The sequence below is a fragment of the Mastigoproctus giganteus genome, chromosome 10 (genome assembly GCF_048544385.1).
Source record: "Mastigoproctus giganteus isolate SK-2022 chromosome 10, ASM4854438v1, whole genome shotgun sequence".
NCBI classification, from domain to species: Eukaryota; Metazoa; Arthropoda; class Arachnida; order Uropygi; family Thelyphonidae; genus Mastigoproctus; species Mastigoproctus giganteus.
Genome location: NC_143584.1, coordinates 141,931,574 through 141,954,086, shown reverse-complemented (window position 1 = coordinate 141,954,086; position 22,513 = coordinate 141,931,574). Strand labels below are relative to the sequence as shown.

General features: G+C 35.9%; 1 protein-coding gene across 1 annotated transcript in view; it reads left to right on the top strand.

Moving 5' to 3' along the window:
- LOC150079327 (leucine-rich repeat flightless-interacting protein 2-like) overlaps positions 1-22,513 on the top strand; it is a 234,079-nt gene that overhangs the window by 181,906 nt on the left and 29,660 nt on the right. Inside the window, exon 12 of the mRNA XM_090383033.1 lies at positions 19,951-20,030. Within this exon, the coding sequence (XP_090239159.1) occupies positions 19,951-20,030 (80 nt within the window). The remainder of the gene's footprint in view (positions 1-19,950; positions 20,031-22,513) is intronic.

The following is a 22,513-nucleotide window of genomic DNA, read 5'->3' as shown; positions in this document are numbered from 1 at the left end:
ATTATTTACAGAAACTGTAGCATTCAGCAGTTGTAAATGGTTATATTGGAATGTTTTAGTGGCCGGAGATTTATATATTTCTAAAGGAAGGTTTTTGAGCTGAGATATAGCAAGATTAGCAATCCCCTTACGGCTACACTAGAAGGATAATCACTTTGTCAAAGTGTTCAAAAAGAAAATGATACCCTTTGCCAAAAATCATGCTCTTGCTGTGAATTTTAAGGCAGGGGGAAAAAAAGTTCAAGTGACTTAGAATATTTTTGAAACCTTTAATAAAAATAACAGTAAAAAGATAAAACTAACAGTAAGAAAACTGACATCTATGCAAAAATGAAGGCTGGCTACTGCTGCCACTTGTGAATCATTAGTTAGAGCAGGAGCAATAGCAATATGATATAATTTTTCAAGGATCAATACTTTTTATGATACCTTTTGATATATATATATATATATATATTGTAGAGATAAATGGGAGAAGCAAGAGTATGAAAAAGGAAGTTGATTATGGACCAAGGTACCTGATAGCCAGAAAGGACCTTATGGCTATAATAGTATAATTAGTATATAAATAAAAGTAGTGGGGATAAGAGATATAAAGAATTGTAGGGCAGGGGCAAGTAAAAAGTAAGAAAGAAGTGAGAAAAGAAGGGAAAAAATTAATACATGTATAAAGAAATAAATTATACTATATATGCAGTAATGAAATAATGTTAAAATGTAGAGGCCGTCCTGTAGTTTAAAAAACCGGGTGTAATCCATGAACCAACCGGACCCTAGGCAACAATAGTTAAACATAAATATAAATTCAATAAAAAATATATACATAATACGCCGTCCATGGGAAAAGATACTTTGTCGAGGGCTAAACCCCTACAAAATACCAAACCCATGGCTAGCTGAGCTATCAGTTTCTGTTGTCATCTGCCTGTATAACTAGGACCAAAAGAAGTCCATAATGTCCCGTATGATAGGTATAAAATAAAATATAATAAAAAATAAAAAATAAAATAAAAATTATAATAGAAATAAATCTAATAAAAATTAAGTAGCTTAACTGTAATTTTGCAGAATACAGGCTGGATGACATTTAGCCCGACCTTTCGTTTCAGCTATTGGTCGGGCTAAATGTCATCCAGCCTGTATTCTGCAAAATTACAGTTAAGCTACTTAATTTTTATTAGATTTATTTCAATTATAATTTTTATTTTATTTTTTATTATATTTTATTTTATACCTATCTTACGGGACATTATGGACTTCTTTTGGTCCTAGTTATACAGGCAGATGACAACAGAAACTGATAGCTCAGCCAGCCATGGGTTTGGTATTTTGTAGGGGTTTAGCCCTCGACAAAGTATCTTTTCCCATGGACGGCGTATTTTACGGGACATTATGGACTTCTTTTGGTCCTAGTTATACAGGCAGATGACAACAGAAACTGATAGCTCAGCCAGCCATGGGTTTGGTATTTTGTAGGGGTTTAGCCCTCGACAAAGTATCTTTTCCCATGGACGGCGTATTATGTATATATTTTTTATTGAATTTATATTTATGTTTAACCATTGTTGCCTAGGGTCCAGTTGGTTCATGGATTACATCCGGTTTTTTAAACTACAGGACAGCCTCTACATTTTAACATTATTTCATTACTGCATATATTTAACAACGGATGTAATGTTCTATTGCTGATGGCATTAATCCGATTGGTTAATATTATCATATAAAATCCCTGTTCAATGGTTTAGTAATTATAATATCACAGTTCTACACTTTAGTAATTTGATTCTATATATATATATGAATATACTGTCATATATTGCACAATCCTGGTGTCGTTTTCAAGTGTCAAACACCAGAATTGCCCGACAAGATGACAATATAGTGACAACAAGATGACGATATAGCCATGGCAAAATAGTATTATATCAAAATATAGTATGGGGGAAATTATATGCAGTAATGTAAGATTTAAGGAATTAAGCTATAAGCGAGGATATAAAGAATGTTGGCATGTAATTTAAGGTTGACACGACAGAGGACGAGACTAGTATGAATAATGAACAGTGAAACTAAAATTAGAGCTGAAGCTGTAATAAAAATTAAATAAAGACTGAAGCTAGAGCTAAAGCTAAAATGAGAAAGAACAAAAAAGACAGAGGCTTAAGAGTAGCCAAAGGGCTATTGTTGTGAGTAGACAAAGGCTATTGTTGAGCCTATAGACAAAGGTTAAAGGCAGAAATGCATATAAATTTATAATCAGATTATAAGTAATATTATAGCCATTTAGCTAACTGGAGGTGAAACAAAGTAGGTAATGAGGATAGAAACTCCTGCCCTCGTATTACACTGATAACCCAGGTGTGGAAAAATGGTAATTTTGGAAAATAATTAGCATAGAAATAGACACTCCTGTCTACTTTCCTAAATCTACCATTTTTCCACACTCTGGGCTATTAGTGTAATATGAGGGCAGGAGTGTCTATTTACTTTGTTTTGTCACCAGTTAGCTAAATAGCTATTATAATCTGGTTATAAATTCATATGCATTTCCTCCTTAACCTTTGGCTACATTTAAGCCTCTGTCTTTGTTTGTTTGTTCTTTTTCATTTTAGCTTTAGCTCTAGCGTGAATCTTTGTTCATTTTTATTACAGCTTCAGCTCTAATTTTAGTTTCATTGTTCATTATTCATACTATTATCTCTTCCTTTGTGTCAACCTTAAATAATTACATGACGGCATTCTTTATATCCTCCCTTATAGCTTAATTCCTTAAATTTTACATTATTGGATATAATTTTTTTTCCCTCTCCCCTGTACTATATTTTGATGTAATGCTATATCTGCAATAAGGCCTCTAAGGTTGGGATTATTCATACCACAAATTTAAACAGATACACCAACCGTTTAAAACTTATTTAATAGTAAAATAAAATAAAATAAAATAAAATGATACAAAAGACTGTAAAATAATATTTACAAAAATTTGATTATTTACAACAAAAATAAAATAAGTAAATAAGTTAAAATGCATTAAAATATAAATTTAAAAGCGATAAAAACACTATTGAAGCTTTCGGAGGTGTCTGCCTCCTTCCTCAGCAGTAATGAAACTTAAGCGACACATCCTTAAATACCAGGTTCACGGCACACGTGGATGACCAGGCGCATACTCGGTATTCCTTTCACGTGTACCAGAACCGGAAGTAGTCTGGGGACGTGGAAAACTAAAACGTTTATCTCTGTCAAAAACCACCACCTCAAAAAGAGGGTGAAGCCTAACTCCCCTGTCTCTGTTCATGCTATTGTTGCCAGAGGATCCAATCCACAGACTTTCCAGCCACTTGCGGTCCCAGAATCTATGCGCCCGGTCAAGGATGACAGCGTTGTCGGGGGAGATCTGGTGTTGTTTTTCCCAATAGTGCTCGGCAATGGCGGATTTATTGAGCTCCGTGGTCCGTATCGCTCTTGAATGGGTGCATAGATTCTGGGACCACAAGTGGCTGGAAAGTCTGTGGATTGGATCCTCTGGCAACAATAGCATGAACAGAGACAGGGGAGTTAGGCTTCATCCCCTTTTTGAGGCGGTGGTTTTTGCCAGAGATAAACGTTTTAGTTTTCCACATCCCCAGACCACTTCCGGTTCTGGTACACATAAAAGGAATACAGAGTATGCACCTGGTCATCCACGTGTGCCGTGAACCTGGTATTTAAGGATGTGTCGCTTAAGTTTCATTATTGCTGAGGAAGGAGGCAGACACCTCCGAAAGCTTCAATAGTGTTTTTATCGCTTTTAAATTTATATTTTAATGCATTTTAACTTATTTACTTATTTTATTTTATTTTTGTTGTAAACTAGTTTTTTTTTTTTTTTGTGAATAATCAAATTTTTGTAAATATTATTTTACAGTCTTTTGTATCATTTTATTTTACTATTAAATCAGTTTTAAACGGTTGGTGTATCTGTTTAAATTTGTGTTGATGTAATGCTATTTTGCCATGGCATGTACTTCATGTTAGAAATAGAGGTCACTATATTGTTGTCTTGTCTGGCAATTCTGGTGATTGACATTTGAAAACGACACCAGAATTGTGCGATATATGACAATATATTCATGTATATATAGTATAATTTTATTGACTTATTTCTTTATATATGTATTAATTCATTCTCTTCTTTTCTCGCTTCTTTCTTACTTTTTACTTGCCCTTGCTCTACAGTTTTTTACTTACTTCTCTTATCTCCACTACTTTTACTTACATACTTATTATAAATATATATGTATATATCCAAACTATACAAGGTGTCTCAAAAATACACGGCATAACTTCAGGAATGAGTTCCTCATATGTAGACAATAAAAATATTTTATATCAACATAGTTCCGGAAATGCTTGGTTTCCGAGTTATTAACCAGAATGTCTTATCTCCCGCAGGTGATTTCCTTCATCATAAGGTACTGACAGAATCTGGTGGTTTTCCATTCCAACCATATACTCAAATCAGGAGAAAGTGAATATGCACTTTATGTACGGTTTGGCAGATGGCAATGCTCTGGAGGCTTGTCGTTTGTACCACGAAAGGTTTCCAGAACGAAGATGTCCAGACAGGAAAACGTTGGAAGGTATCCATCGCTGCCTTTGTGAACATGGGACCTTTACACCTCGTGCTGCCAACAGAGGATGACCAAGATCTACAACTCCTGAAGTAGAGGAGGAGATTTTGGATGTTGTGCATGCCACTCCTGGAATCAGCACACGCAGAATAGCAATGCAACTGGCTGTTCAATGTTCAACTATTTGGAGAATGTTGCGAGAACACCAACTGTATCCTTAACATCTGCAAAGGGTACAGGCCTTGTCACCAGCAGATTACCCTGCGCGAGTAATGTTCTGCCAGTGGTTCTTGCAGCAGTGTGTACAACTCCTCACTTTCCTGCCTTAGTGATATTCACAGATGAAGCACAGTTCACACAAGACGGAATCCAAAACTTTCACAATCAGCATGTATGTGCTGAGGAAAACCCACATGCAATTCCTTCCATCACATCACCAACAGAGGTTCAGCCTCAACATCTGGGCAGGTGTTTTTGGTGATAAGTTATTTGGGCCCCATGCACTTCCAAACAAACTCACAGGGCAGGCATACAGAAACTTTCTGGAAAACAACATACCTGATTTCTTGGACGACACGCCACTGATCATTCATCAATAAGCACACTTCATGCACGATGGCACTCCCACACATTTCAGCCACCTAGCCCACAATTACCTGAATCGAAGGTTTCCTGGTCAGTGGATAGGTAGAGGTGGACCAACCGCCTGGCCTCCACGCTCACATAATTTAAACCCGCTAAATTTCTTCTTGTGGGGCCATTTAAAGTTATTGGCGTGTTCGACTTCGGTAGCTGATGTGGAAACTCTCCGCAATCGAATTGTGGCAGGTTGTGAGACAATACGAAACATGCCAGGAATTTGGCATAGTCTTTGCGAGTCCACGAGACGTCGATGTGAGGCCTGTATTCAGGCAGAAGGTGGACATTTTGAACAATTACTATAAGGTGATGTGAACAGTTAAGTGTCACAGACAGACCTTCAAAACTCAGAAACCAAGCATTTCCGGAACTATGTTGATATAAAATATTTTTATTGTCTACATATGAGGAACTCATTCTTGAAGTTATGCTGTGTATTTTTGAGACACCCTGTATATCAAAGGGTCTGGAATCCTGAATTTTGCAAAGGTGCTGGCTCCTGATGCTTTGCCTTATCTGCTATTGATGTTGCTAGTGAGTTGTGTGTTTTCCCAATAATATTCATTTCTTACTTACCCTTGCCTAACTTTTCTCAAGAAGCTGTTACATCTGTTTAGTTCAGCAAAAGGGGGTAAGTTAATAAAATTTTTATTTCTAATATATTGTTAAAAGAAGAAGATGCATTTGCTTGGCAGCATAATATCTAATGAAACTAACAATAATGTTGATTGTAGTTTGTTGTGTGTTAATTCTATTGCTTTCTGCTCTCATGTAATTGTCTCTTCACATTCCGCAAAAAACTTTTCAGGGTGCAGTTTTTAAAATGAGGTGGCTTTCCTCTGTACAGAGAAAGTGGTGAAAATTTTTGCAGTGTGTTTAATTCCATCTATTTAATTATAACTGCAGAAAGACTGCTTTTAGTGGCAGTATGCTCTCTTCTATTCTTCTAATTTATAGATGTATTACCAATGTATTTGTATTGTCACTCTTCTTGATAGCCAGTAATATGCACTGTGTTATTTAGTTTGTAGATACAGAGTGCATCTATAGCTGACCATCTCTTGTACTTTGTCATTTATTGTGAGTTTAAACTACACTGTGTCACTCTGCCAGTTGAACGAAGTGTATACAACATCAGGGAGACTACTCTGATGGAGATTTCTCTGAATAGCCAGTAAGTTTCATTTTCCGAATATTAGTTCAGTCCTTCAAACATTTTTATTACATTGCATACATGATCTACTAAGGTCACATGTTTGGTACATGAAGTTTTGGTTTTGTTTTGTCTATTAGACAGTCTTTGTTTTCCACGATTCATTTTTGTACTTGTATACTTTCTAGTTTTTATAAAATATTTTTAGTTAATTTTCCTAATTATTTGCTCTTGATCTTGAAATTGCTTGAGACTGCACATATCCAATATTTTTAAAAAAAAAAAAATTGGATATGTGCCAACTTATTTGAATTATTTTCTGTAAATAGGTCTACTGTTTTCTCCAACATGCATTGAGCGAGCATCAATTATCTACTCCAGAATAAAAAAAATCTTAAAAATATTTCAACTTCTCTCGGCATACAAACAGCTGATTAATATTACAGTTCACTGTCTGAGGTGGTGTAGTGTGTAGCAGTACCTCCTCGAAGATAAAACCAAAATAAACTGTATAATCCCAAGTACAAAATAATAATAAATGAATAAATAAATAAAAATTAGTTGTGGTAAAACTAGACCCATAGATCCAAGAAATAGTATCAACTGTCCCCTTCCTTGGAATTTTCTTAGGTTCTGTAGTGTGCCCAAAGAATGAATTCAATATATCAGCTTATGGGAAAAAAAAAAAAAAGTATTAAATATAATAGAGTTTTGACATGTGACCAAAACTAAAAATAAAAGCAGTGATTGAATATGCACTATCCAGTCAAAACATTATGAACCCCCCTCCGTGTTTTAGCAATCGGCAGTTCCTCCTTGCCTGATGACACATGTTGCGTTGAGAGCTGGTAAGTACGATACAAAGAACTTGAGCCAAACTCCATACAAAGACCTTGAGCTGCCTCCGTAGGCAGGTGGGAAGGAGCAGCAGTGCGTAGCACATGCTTCTTGATTAGACCGGGGTTCGAGCCCGTCACCACCAAATATGGAGGATGCGGAAAGGTCAGGGAATGACCACCGCATATCCCGGAGCAATATGGCCTTAGTTGCTAATGCTCCTAAAAAAAAAAAAGAACTTTATCGACATGGACAAGGGCTGTGATTTGACAGACTTCGAAAAGTGATGGTTGTCAGGTACTGGTTGAAGGGCAGCAGTATTATGGACACTGCGACTCTTGTGAGCTGTTCATGGAGTGCTGTTGTTAGTGTTCCAAGATTGGGCAGCCAGTGGACAGAGCAGCAGTTGCTGGGCCAATGATGGACAGCCATATCGATGGTCATGGTGAATGTAAATTGTCCCACCTTGCGTGAGCTGATAGACAGAAAACAGTGGGATGGCTGAACATGGACTTTAACCATCAGATGATCAGTGGTGTTTCCAGTACTGTTATTGAGCAAACCCTCCTCTGTATGGCCCTGCAGAGTAGGTGCCTGGTCAAGGTACTCATGCTTTTACAGCCACCCATCACTGATGACACCTAAAGTTTGCAACTGAACAGTGTCATTGGACCATTTACAACTGGAAAAAAAATTGCCTTTTCTGATGAATCACATTTCTTGCTATGCTGTGTGGATGGTAGATGGAAGGTGTGGTGACAAACTGTGGAGAAGAATCACTCCAATGTCCTGTCTAACAGAAACAGGTAGGAAACACAATGTAATCAGACATTTTCAAACAAATAAGCATTTACAGTAGTGTGCTAACTGCAAAAACAGATGTTGTATTATATGCTCATGATGATGTCATATGTGCTGAAAGTTTATTTGCATCTTCCTCTGAGTTGCGCTAGCCTTGCAGGTGCATTGCCCAAAAATATATTTCCTGATATTAAAATAGCAAAAAAAAAAAAAACAACAGTTGTGGAAAAACAAAAACAATAGGCATTGTTAGTGAAACTGCACTACAGTTGGCAGTATCAAAGTGAATTCTGAGCTATATCCAATTGTGATGACCAAACAAATCTAAAGTAGGTTGTTCTCAATGTCTCATTGCCAGAATTAGGAGACTACAGGATTTGACACTGGGCATCTTCTTCTGAACAACCTGAAAGCATGTGGGATTCCTTTAAAAAACTGTCTTGCACTTATTATTAATAAGTGCTATGGTGGCCTAAAAACTGGAGTAGCAAGAGGATTGAGCACTTGATGGTATTAGGTTGATGGTATTATCATCTTATTAATTTGTGGGCTGGAAGTGGATCTGCATGCCTTCTTGTGAAAGCAGATGAGTACTTGGTAAACATTTACTACTATGTAGAAAGAAGTGCTAAAAGGAGAGAGATTTAAGCAATTTCAATTGATGCATGCCACTGAAGTAAAAAAAAAAAAAAAAACATTTTGAAGCATGTGTGTATACATTGACTGTCTTTGGTTAAAAGCTTAACTAGATTGATAGAATAGTGGCAGTCTTTGACAAGTCTGTAAAAGAAGACATTAAAATTGGTGAGAAAAGCAATTTAATCAGTTTTCACAGCTGCCAAATTGAAAAGTACAACAATCAATCACTGCTGAGTTTCATTGATTCGTGTTCGAAACCAGTTCATGATCCGAAAGTTTAGAAAGAAAACAAATTGGTGAACTCAAGAAAAATAATTTCTGAATTGTTGTCTTTTGGTAAAAGCAATCCTGATCAGGCCAAGCAAGCTGATAATTCTATGCATATTGTCCTCACTCATGCAGAAAGTCTGGTATGTTTCTCTCTTATGGTTGAATAAAGCAATTTGCTAGTTTCTTTTAAATTTTATGCCACCCTTTGAAAATCCAAACATATCTTTTCAGTCCAACATACCTCTCATCCATGTACTGAGTTAATTACTCCTATATATGTGTTATGTGCATATGTATTTTACCAAGAGTTTTTCAGATCTTCTATTTTGAAAATTGATTACCATAGGAAGCCTATAGCATAAGCCATAGGTTTCCTTGCACCATGTGGCCATTACTAATACTAATAACATACTAAACCAGAAGGATGATTCTGGCTTAGTAATAGGAATTTCTGCTGCCAGAGTTGTGGAGTAAAATAAGAGAAGATTCTGTTCTTTTTCTCAGTGTGGAAGTTTGTTTGTTTGTTTGTTATTTGGTTTTTAGGAGCATTAGCAACTAAGGCCATATTGCTCCGGGATATGCGGTGGTCATTCCCTGACCTTTCTGCATCCTCCGTATTTGGTGGTCACGGGCTCGAACCCCGGTCTAATCAAGAAGCGTGTGCTATGCACTGCTGCTCCTGCCCACCCGGCTACGGAGGCGCCAGTGTGGAAGTACATTATGGCTGCATGTGATTACATGGTGCACAACTTCCCATTAAAAAATTATGTTCTTATAAATGCTGGGGTAATATAACCTTTTGAGTATTAAACTCAAAAGGTTATATTAAACTAAGATTAGCCTTACCCAGCCTTCTAAATATTTCTTTTAAAGAGTGTCTCTGCATTCTTTGAATATATCGACAAGTTAATCTTGATAGTGCAAAATAGCTTCGTTAATCAGTTATCATTCTATTCATCATAAACTGGAAGGATTGAACAGAATTCCTTGCACCCTGGAACATATTACAAAAATAGTGCGTTTGCCAGGTGTTAAATAAAAAAAATAAAAAAAATTACAATCTTGGGGTTAAATGTATCTGATTGTACATAGAGTTCAAGTCTATTTTGGTGATCTTACCATCTTGTAATTGAACCAGCATGTCTTCAGGAGTATTCAGAGAGAAATTAATTGGCAAGGTGACCTTATTGATGTCGCTAAGGTGCAAATCGCAGATTGTCAGAATCCTTTACTACCGACTGAATTGACTGTTCCAAGCAGACATAGAGGGTTCAGTAATTCCTGCTTCTTGATAGTCATTCAGTAGTTTGTGTAGCCTTTCCTTATACTTCAGTGGAGTTTTTTGTCCTAATGTACAAACACTGGCTTGTTAGTATTTACTTTCATGACTATTCTGTATCAGCATTCTCCTTTTTTTACTCTGCAGTCTGACTCCTCCAGTTTTTTCAGAAAAATCTCAGGAAACTTAGTATAAATTTCTATGAAAATGCCCAGAAACATTTGGTTTTCTAAGAGAAGTGATAATTCATCAAGAATTCTTCAAGAGTTCCTGGAAATGTGAATTCTCATTAGACTGTTTACGGTGTGCTTAAGTATTCCCACAACAAAGAGGGCCGAGGGTGATTAAATTCTCTTTTCGTTTAGGTTCTGTTGTATCTTCCCAGTTGTCTTTTATTAAAAGTACAGATTTCTCCAGCAAGTAGTAGAAAATCTTGTCTTAGAACTAGCTGGGTAGAAGTATTTGGTGGTTGCTTAACTACTAAAATCTGCGAAAGAAAATCTGCACCCCAATGAAGAGACAGACTCAACTCAGTAATTGTATTGGCTGGATATATATATTCCCTAGTACTGGTTCAGGCTGACTGGAGGTTCAATCTAGACATCTTACTACTAAGATATGCAGCAATGGTTTTCAAGAGTGTCACAGAAACAAAGGACCTTTCACTCCAGTATCCAAGTGAGCAAGACAGATGAACCATATAGAAAGAGAAAAAGCATTCAAAAGACTCTCAGATCTTTTGAAGGTAGAAAGACTACCATAGTGGTGTTAGTATAATCAAGCCATCTTGAAGTGCTCCCATTCAAATTGTTGCAGAGATGGCTGCTGTGTACAGCTTTTCCCTGAATGATTGGGAGCACTTCAAGACAGCTTTGATTGGGAGCACTTCAAAGAACTAATGATTTGAGGTTCCCTTAAACTTCTCAATTCTCATTGATCTGGAATCTGTCACTTAATAAGTAGTAGATTTTACTGTGATATTCAGATTCCCACAATTTTATAAACAGAACTTTTTTATTCCTTCTCATATGAGAGCTTTGAGTCTACGAATCTTGATCTGGAATCTGTCAGTTTGTAGGTCTGCAGTTCTGACTGTAATGCCAACATTTGCTGCAGTTATAACAGCACTTGCTTATTCCGTCTCAAATGAGCCTTAAGTTCCCATTTGGAAAGGGTCCGATGAACTTTGCAGTAGTTTGGACTGCAGAATGTATGCAAAATTTCCACTTGGCTCTTCTTAATATTGTTCATCTTTTAACCCCTTTGGTGGAATGCCTGAAACAGTTCCATCTGCACTGCAGTGCTTAGATCTGACACATTTCCAGGCACTTTAAAGAATTTAGCAAAGATTCTTATTATTGCTAAAAGATGGCACACAGAATAAGATAATTTGAGTTAATTTTTTTCACTCATTATTATGTATTTTATATTGTGATGCTGTACTCCAGTAATCTGTATCTCTAATATGACTGAAAGTGTGCATAGAGAAAATGTATGAATATCTAGTGATTGAAAAACAAATCGGATAATATTAGTTTTGAGAAAAGCGAGGTTGAACCCAATTTTAACAGTAGCAGTGCTGATGGAACAAGTGACACTGAAATTTATGATATATCACCAACAGATATGACAATGCCAGCCATAACTACAACTGAAAGTAGAACATCTGCTACCAGACATTTTCAGTAGACAAAATGGGGCAGTATTGAACTGAACATGGATCTTTGTAGAAGACTGACATTTTATGACAATACTGGTATTGAGATATCTGTTTTATGATGCCAATCCATTTCAGTGCTTGGAGCTATACATTTCTGATGATGATTTGTCTCAGCAACAATGATGTGAACCACATTGTTACTGAGACAAATTAGAAATGTCTATATGATGCTGTTGCTTCAGGTGAAAGTATAAACACAAGAATAAGATTGTGGAAAGATACACCTAAAGAAGACATAAGCCTTTTTATCTGGACAAGAGACTAATATTCAGACTCCAGTACAGTAAACCCCCCGCTATTCGCGGGGGTTACGTTCCTGAGAAATGTCGCGAATACCGAAAACGCGAATACTGAGTTATGGCTCCCTTAGTAATAAAGGGGTTCCGTTCCAAAGTATGAAATATATAAGAAAAACTAGTCTAAAATTTTGTCTATGTATGTATTATATGTACCTTCATAATATGACTATGTATATGACTTCATAATATGACAGTACATAGTGAAATGCAAGCATATGGTATCGAAATGAAAATAAGAAACAATTTAATATTAAATGTAATATTTATTAGAAATTTTAAACAAATCTTTCAAACCAGCGTCTTTGCTAACTAAAAAACTTATCCCGCCAGTGCTATCACCAGTTTCGCTAAAGTTGATAAAGGAGTTTTGCCTTTTCACGAATGATGAGTGAACTTAATGGAATTTTATTTTGAGTTTGGTCTTCTATCCACAGATTTAAAGCCTTTTCCATTTTTTCTAATTTAACATCACGAGTTACAGAGCAAATTTTTGAAGCAATTAGCGCGTTTTCACGGACACCACGGCGGATTTTTTCTTCCGATTTTTTGATTGATCGTATCGTTGACTCACTGATTTTATAATGTTTTGCCACTGAGGAGACACTTTCACCATTAGGAATTTTATCTAATAACTCAATTTTATTCGCTAATGTCATCACCTTCTTTGATATTTTCACATTTCTCTTGTTATTCATAGCCATATATATATATATATATATATATATATATATATTTTTTTTTTTTTTTTTTTTTGGCAGTTGTTGGCGCATAGGCTTCTGTGGCCATAATGCACCTCCCAAGTTTTTTGCAGTACTTTGATCCAAGCCCGAGGCAGGAATCGAACCCGCGACCTTTGGGTTGCCAGGCAGGCACTTTACCCACCCGGCTAGCCTGGTCGGCCCATATTTTTGTAGGGGTTAGAAAGAACTTGTCCACAATAAAGTCCGTTAACACACTCGAAAAAGTCTGTTTTACACTGCAAAATGGTAGATCTATCGTTTTTGTAAGCATATCAATTTATAAATTGATAAATTTATTCAATTTATAAGCATATAAATTAAAAGCAAACGACGAAACCTTCCATGACAAGCGCATAACACATACTGAACAAGGATTAGCGAGAAACAACCACGCTCACGATTTTGTCACCCCTCTCCCCCCACCCACCCACTGAGCACTGTTTTGACCGGGAAAGATAATTTTAGCCACGCCCATGTTTTTTTATGGCGGAAAATATTCACAGCGCTTTAAAATTCACATTTTTTTAGGTTTCATTTTATATTAAATCGGCAACCGCGAATACAGATACCACGAATAGCGGGGCTTTACTGTATTCCATAAAACCATGAAATAATGACAATCTAGAGAGCAATGATAAGCTGAGAAAAATCAGGTTACTCTTGGAATTGCCGTGTTATTCATTCAGAAATACTTATATGCCAGAGCAAAAAATTTTTGTTGATGAAAGCTGTATGCTTTTCAAAGGAAGGCTTATATTAGGTTTGGCATGGAGTTATTTTTTTGCCTGTGTGGTTAAAACTGGATATGCCTGGGCCTTTGTATATACTGGTCAAAGAGAAGAGAGACAAGAAGTCACTTCATTACAAAAAGATCAGTCATTAATTGGTTACAAAACTTGTGCTTTGTTCAGAACTAATAGTTAAAGGCTACATTGTTTTTGTGGAAAGTTGTTTCACAAGTCCCACACTATTTCAAGAACTGCAACAGCACGGATTTATAGCTTGCAGAACTATGACTCTGTGAAGAAAGAAAATACAGTGGGTGCCACTTATTGTGATCATATTTGGTTTACAAATATTGATAACATATAATGGAGTTCCCCCACCCCCTGATGAAATATAAAAAGATTGTTTATCTTACCAATCTTTATTTATTATCTAGTACAGTATATAGTACATTCTACATAACTACAATATAAGCACATAACTGATTAGAGTGTCAATAAAAAAAAAAAAACATATTAAAAAAAAACTAACAAATACAAAAACACATTATAAACATACCAATCTATTTAAACAATTTCTCCTATTTTTATTATTATTTTAAATTCTTAGCAGTTAATTATGAATCAGTCCAAACTAGATTTTGAACAGACTAAGAGTAGAAAACTTTCTTCTTGTCCTAATGGTAGCCGAGCATTCTGGTTTCTTGCCAAAGCTATTGGCCACAACTTTTGCCCGTCTCTGCTCTCATCTCTCTCTAAACCAGATGGTTCTATTGTCACTTCAGCCAAGGATAAAGCCAACCTGCTAGCATCCCATTTTTCTTCCAACTCATGTATTAATGATCTTGGTAAAACACCTCCCACCATTCCCAACACGCTGCATTCAATGCCTCCTTCCATCAACAGGATGTCAGAAGGATTTTGGCAAATCTTGGTGCTAAGAAAGTTCCAGGTCCTGACAGTATTTCTCCACTTGTTCTCAAAACCTGTGCGCCTGAACTTACTCCTGTTCTTTGCCGCCTTTTTTTCACTTTCTTATTCCAAAGGTGGTTTTCCTTCTGCTTGGAAATTTGCTCATATCCAGCCAGTTCCTAAAAAGGGTGATAAATCACTCCCATCCAATTATCTTCCCATCACAATTACTTCTACTCTTACTAAAGTAATGAGGAGAAATCAATTAACCATCAAATCTTAAACTTTCTCTCCGACCCCTCACTGAGGGTGATGGTAGATGGCTCTCTGCTTTTCTAACTTCTCCACTAATGGTGGTGTCCCTCAATGTTCAGTTCTTTCCCCCACTCTTTTCCTCTTGTATATTAATGACCTTCTTCCATTGACTGGAAATCCTATCCATAATTTTTCTGATGATAGCACATTGCATTCCACTTCTCAGTTTGAGAAACCTCTCCCTGCTCAATCAGTTTCAACTTCTCAAATATCTGCTACCAATTCCTTAAATGCCGATCTCTAGGTAATTCTACAGTGGGGGAAAAGACAACTTAGTTGATTTCAATCCTTCTAAAACTCAGTCCTGTCTTATATCTCGCAAAAAGGATTCTTCTGCTCCTATGCTTATCTTTGGTGACACTCCGATTTACAGGCAAGATGATATCTCTTTTGGGGATTACCCTGACTTCTAATCTTTCTTGTACCAAGAGAGATTAGAAGTCAGGATTTTCTCTTTTGCTCTCGCCGTTACTTTTCTTCCAAACAGCTGTTCACTCTGTACAAATCACAAATCTGCCCTACCATAGAATATTATTCCCACATCTGGAGCCGTGCCCCCAAAACCTCTCTCAGGCTTCTAGATTCCATTCAGAAGAGGGCAATTAGGTTAATTAATGACTCATCTCTAACAGAGTCTCTCCATCTCTGTCTCATAGACGTTCTGCTGCATGCCTTTTCTACAGATACTTCAATGAGCACTGTTCTTCTGAATTGGCTTGTATAATTTCCGCTCTCTCTTTGAAAACAGTCTGAACATGTGCTGCCACCAATCAACATCCATTTACTGTCCAACTTCAAACTCAGAGAACCAACTTTTCACCTTCATTGTTTATTTATTCAACTGCCATTTTCTGGAACAACCTTCCTTCATATGTATTTCCTAAAATTTACAATCTACAGAAGTCTAATGTCAACAAATATCTTCTTTTGTTTTCTCAACCTCCAACCCATGAACGGTACTAAGTACAGTAATACCCCGACTTACGCTACCCCGACTTACGCGAACTCGGAGTTACGCGGTTCTTGATTTTTTCGTTTGGCAACGCTGCCGCCCACTATCTTCAAGGTCGTTTTTCATATGTTATCGATATACGGTGCGACGGCGGAGAATGAGAGCGAAAGATGAACAAAATTCAACTTTGCTGCTTTTATGTTTTTTATATCAGTGAAGGGGAAACACATTTCACCCTAATAACGTAAAAACCAACACAATTCCAGCTATCGGTATAATCGCAAATGCAATTAGATCGAGTTTACTACCAGTTTATAACAGATTTCACTAGCCGAAACGCAACTGGATTTTTATTGTTTTATGGTAGTAACCCCTAGAAATGTGAGGTGTTAATAGTGTTTCTCTGCCTTTATGGTGTTGTTTATTCAGTTGCTACATGCGCGCAGCTTTGTTTATGCGTATCAAGCGTGCCTCCTCGTTTTGTAATTGCGCTTTATTCCCTAAAAATGAGTAAAATACTTAATTAAAAGGTGTGAAAAGGAAGCGTCCTGGTGAAGACACTGCAGATTCAGAGAGAAAAAGAAAAGCAATTATCGATAAACAAAGGCGGACTGGGTCAAAAATTCTTACCCGGGAAAATTTATAGTGGCCTCATACTATGGTTTATGGCCAAAATCACACTGGCCCACCGGGGTTTCCCCGGTAAGGCTTATGGCCAGTCCGCCTCTGTCGATAGAGAAAAAATATGAAATTGTGAAACGCTTTGAGCGAAATGAAAGACCATGTGATATTGCACGTGCTACAGGCCTAAATGAAGCAACGGCGAAAAGCACATGACAATTGCAAACTTGACAGGTTGAAAATTGAAAAGGGCTTAAAAATTTTAGAAAACATAGACTCCAACGAAGAACGCGTTATAGCTACAAAGCAAGGAATAAAAAAATTATTAGCTTGCTACGAAGAAATTCTGCGTGAAAAAAAGAAGACGCTGTGTCGTCAGACGAATTTGTTAGATTTTATGAAGCCATCGACATCGAAATAACTTTTTTACGTAAGTCATTTGTTTTTTTAATACATATTTTGTATTAATATGTATAAAGGACTGCAATTTTATTAATATTTTTCTTCTAAACTAGTGTTTTTGTTAGTCCTTGGTCCCAATTAAGCAAAATTTATATGTATTTATATGCAAAGTTGTACCCCGACTTACGCGAATTCGACTTACGCGAATTCGACTTACGCGATTTTCGTCGGACCCACCTATCGCGTAACTTCGGGGTATTACTGTACTATAGGTTCTAATACCTCTCGTGTTTGGGGTTTTCATTAAAAAAAAAAAAAAAATTCAATACATTCTTGTAACCTGTACAATAATACAATTTGTAGTCTTCACTTCCGTACAATTTGTAGGCTTCACTTTTCCCTTCATTAAGTTCTGATGCACTCCATAACACTTCAAAAGATTTCCTAATTTCTCCGGTTATTGGAATAACTCTGTGGACCTCAATATCCTTGTTACCAGAATTTTCATTTTCCTCCGTGTCAGGTTTATCTGGTATAATTCCATTAACCACCTGTTGTTGGAAGATTTTCATCAATTTTTACCCACTTATCTAAATTTTGTGTAATATTAAATGAATTACTGGTATACTCTATTGGCACTGCACTACTTTTTTCAGTATTTATTGCAACACCTGGCTGAATAAATCCAGCTTTACGAAAACAGTTTTTGATTGTTTGTTCAGAAATTAAATTCCAAGCAATGGCCATCATGTGCACTGCACCTAATAAGTTAATTCTTTTTGCTATATCTTTTGCTGAGTCATAGTTGCTTTCTTCAATTTCTGCAATAATTTTTGTTGCATTGCACATTCTGTAGAATGTACAGCAGTGCAATGCAACAAACAGTTATTTTGAAAACTTCTAGCTTCCTTGATCCAAAGGGTTGAATGTTGTTGTTCCATGGAAGAAATAAGTTTTATTTTGTTCAACTGCACATTCAGATATTATATAGTTATCTAAGGTATGCGCAATTTTTTACTGACTTATGATAATTTTCTGTCCCGTTCCTCCAAAAAGTTTGAGATGTCATTCATGCATTTATGTTTCTCTTATATTCAGCTGGTAGGTTCTTTTGTCTCACTGAAGACACATGTATGCATATTTTTTCCAGTTACAAAAAGACTTTTTTTTTTATTGTCTGTTGTATTGCATGTAAAATGTAGAGTCACTCTTTCACATGCAATTTTTTTACTGACTTGTGATAATTCTCTTTCACTTTCCTTTAGAAAATCAACAAAAATTAAAAATTTGAGATGTCATCCATGCATTTGTGTTGCTGTTATATTCAGCTGGTAAGTTTTTTTTGTCTCTCTGAAGACACATGGATACTTTTCCCAGTTACAAAAGCTTTTTTTAATTTTTTTTTATTGTGCCTATCATATTGCATGTAAGAAGAAAGGCACTCTTTCTTTCTGCTTTTTCCAGCTATCAAGTGTTCATTTCTGAATAATAAAGTATGCTCAGGCATTGCTATAAAATAAACACCAGTTTCATCAGTGTTGAAAATACACTCAGGACTAAATTCTTTCAATAAATTAGGTAATACGTACATTGTCCACTCATTTTTGTGCTGAACCTGTATCCAAGTGATTTTTCTCCATGAAGTTTTTTGTACAGTGTTGTGTTTCTCCATGTGCTTAGCCACCTATCTGTAGGCTTAAAATCATGTTCACCAAGTTTGTTTGCAAATTCTTTCACCTTTTGCATAGTATATTTCTACTGATAGGAGCATTTTTTTTAATCTTGCATTTGTGAACCATCTCAGAAGTTCTTCTTCCCCAAGTTCTTTCTTCTGCTGTTCATGTTATTCTCAGTTACTCATATATATATATATATATAGATATGTATATTTTTTTTAGTGAAAACTACAGACACAAAAGGTATCAACACCTCTCATACTTAGTACCATGCATGGGTTGAAAGGAGATGGGGAAAGAGGGGATGCCAGAAACTTTGCTCTGGTCACTAAACATGGTTTTCACCACTTCAAGCCAAGGAGGTTTGATTAAGCAAAGTGGTGGTATTCCATCAGTTGATGAGTCATCTCCCATCTAGTATTAGTACCATTTAAGTATTATATTATAGTATTGTATTATTTTGTATAGTATTAGTAGTGGTACTAGTTAATATTAGTATTAATGCTAGTAGTAGTGTGCATGGGTTGAAGGATGTCTAGATTCAATCTAGACATCCTGCTACTAAGATATGCAGCAATGGTTTCCAAGAGTGGCAAGAAACAAAGGACCTTTCACTTCAGTATCCAGGTTAGCAAAACATGAACCATACAGAAAGAGAAAAGTATTCAAAAGACTTCCATAGTGGTGTTGGTATAATCAAGAACGTCTTTCTTCTCTAAATGCCATCTTGAAGCGCTCCCCATTCGAATTGGGAAATAGAAAACTTGTCTTCAGTTCCTCTCTATTTGTTATTTGGTTTGTTGTTTTTTAGGAGCATTAGCAACTAAGGCCATATTGCTCCGGGGATATGCAGTGGTCATTACCTGACCTTTCCGCATCCTCCGTATTTGGTGGTCACGGGCTCGAACCCCAGTCTAATCAAGAAGCGTGTGCTATGCACTGTTGCTCCTGCCCACCTGGTTACGGCGGTACCCAGTTCCTCTCTAAAAAAAAGATGCCGTAAGTAATAAGTGCAAGAGAGATGCTACTTATTAAAGTAGTTTCATATCACATTTCATTAAAATGTAGATAACCTTTCAGTGTACAATAATAATAATGATGTAACTAACCATAGCAAAAATATTTTTCTTCATTGTATGAATTTAATTAAATTTGTTTTTCCAAATCTCTTAAAACATTATTTTTTTACATTGGAAGTTAATTATGACTTTCATTCTGTGACTACTTGATTCTTTCATTCCTGAGAGTTGTTTAACAGTTTTTTCACCTAATAATTTTTGATTAAAAGACTTTTTTTAATTTTATTTGATGGTCAGTAACTTGTATTAATAGTTAATTGAATATTTCTCTTCCACAGGAGAAGCCAATAAACAAGTTGGAGAATTTAAATATGAGCTGAAAAAGGCTGAAACAGACATTACAACCCTACAAGGCTGTGTGAGTTTAGTCTGGTTTAATGCCTTCCTAAGTTAGAATGCATGATAAAAGGGTTTGTTTTTTTTTGTTGTTGTTTAATCAAAAGTCAGTAGGTTTTGTTGGGGTTTGTTTGTTGTAAGTGCAGTTATAAAAGAAATAAATTATAGTAACATGTTTTATAATATAAGAACTCTTTCTGTGATATATAAATGTCTTTTTGATTTGTGCCATTGTAAATATACCAGGTGTGATAAAAAAATTTTTTTATTGGGGACAACTAATATTTGAGAAATGATGAAGCTTATGGCTATTCAAATGGATCTTCTTCCACATAGTCTCACTGATACTGTATATACCAATTCCACTGCTTCTTGAAGCATTCCTATAGGATTCTTTTGAAATTGCTGATAACTCTTGTGTTGCAAATCCATGACCTTTCAAGGTATCTTTAAGCTTAGGAAACAGAACAGTCACTTGGGACTAAATCTGGTGAATATGGAGGATCACAGTTTTCGAATGCTTTTCAAGAAGACCTTGAACGGAGAGCACAGTGTGCAGGGGCAGTCATGATGCAAGCACCATTTGCCTAAAACCCACTTTTTTGGTTGTTTCTCTGAACAGTTATATAGCGATTGGCATTGCATAATTGCCATAGAACTGTTTTATAATATTTGTGATTCATTCTTTGACCATATAAGACATTCATAATGAACAATGCTTTGTGAACCAAAAAATAATATAAGTATGATCTTTTCATTTCATTGAGATTGCCTTGATTTTTTTTGGGCCTTGGATGGAGCTTTTCACTTTGCAGACTGAGTCTTTATTTCTGGTCATAGCTATACATCCACGATTTTTTAACCAGTAATGATGAAGGAAACAAAGCGTAGGTCAGCAGCAGCAGCATGCTGATGAAGATCCTAGCAAACTTTCCATTTTCTGGGATCACTTAGGATGTAAGGCACCAACTTGGTTGAAACATGTCACATTTCCAAATGTTATGTTAAAATTGATTGGCATGTCTCATAAATACCATTTTCACTTAAAACTTCACAAGAAGTTAAATTACAATCACTTCTGATCAGATCACAAACACAGGCGATTGAATCATTGGTTTAAGTTGAATTGTGGCCAGAATGAGGATCATCTTCAACAGACAAACTGCTCTCTTTAAACTGTGCAAACCATTGAAAAGTCTTTGAATGACATAAGCATCATTTCCAAAAACTACCTTTAGCATTTTGTGAGTTTCTGTTGCATTTTCACTAATTTGATGCAAATTCATTGCTCATTAAAATCACTCATTTTAAAATGCAACAAAATATATAAAACCGCTTCTATTCAGTGTGCACTAATTCAGACTGACTGCAGATAAATAGGTGATTCATGCAATGCTATGTTTAGATGAATCATTGAACATGTTTCTACAAATTGCAACTCTCTGCAATGCAGCAAGTTAGTTCCTGTACTTTTTTAGTCACTCATGTTTTCTCTGCTTTTGAAAAGAAGTCCAAATTTAAAGTTGGAATAGCACATTTCACATGTGTATGTGTAGATGCACACAAAAAATTATTACCAAATGTGGTTATTAATTTTACTCAGATAATTAGTTCTCCAAACCTAGGCTTTTAGGGTAATTTTTAATTCTTTATCTAATTTATCACAGTAGAATTTAGGTTACTTTTCTCAAAGCTTCTACATGCTTTTGAAAAATTAGGTAGCAGACCCACCTCTAAAACACTTTAGCCAAATGAAATTTATTTGAATGTCTGGTAATACAAAAGTATCATTTTATTTATGTAGCCAAAGTTTCCTACACACATTTACACACATTGTATTTATTATAATGAGAAGAAAAGTAAATGATTAGTTGCCTTGTCCATGAACTCTAAATAAACAACATGGCTTCCTAAGGAGAAGTAAAAGCAGCAATCATTTTACATTGCTCAAGTTATGTCTTTTTGCCTATATGTTCAAAACTAGTTATACTCCCCCCCCCCATATGTCACTTATTCCTCAAACAAAATAGCTGAAAATAGCTCATCATGCTGAGATTACTCAAAAGGAAACAAGATGTGCAGTCCAAAACAAATGTTTAATATGGACAAAACTGATTTATTTTGGAAAAAACTGCCCAATAGATCATTCATTGTCCAGGAAGAAAAATCAGTAGTTAAGAAATCTAAAAACTCTTTTGTATGGAGAGAATGCTGCAGGAGATTTTGAACTTGGGCCAGTGTTGGTTTATGACTTCCAGGGACCATAGTTCAGGGTTGCCTGTTCTTTGGAAAGCTAGGTCACTGAACGTTTTTTACTTTTTATGACAAGGTTTTGGCGCATTATAGCCTTAGTTGCTGATGCGCCAATAAAACCCAACCAACCAACCAACCAATCTTTGGAAAGCAAATTAGAAGGCTTGGGTTGCACAGACAGTTTTTCCAAGAATGGTTTTTGGATTATTTTTGCTCAACTGTTAGTAAATTGAGTTAAAAATAACTTTGTAG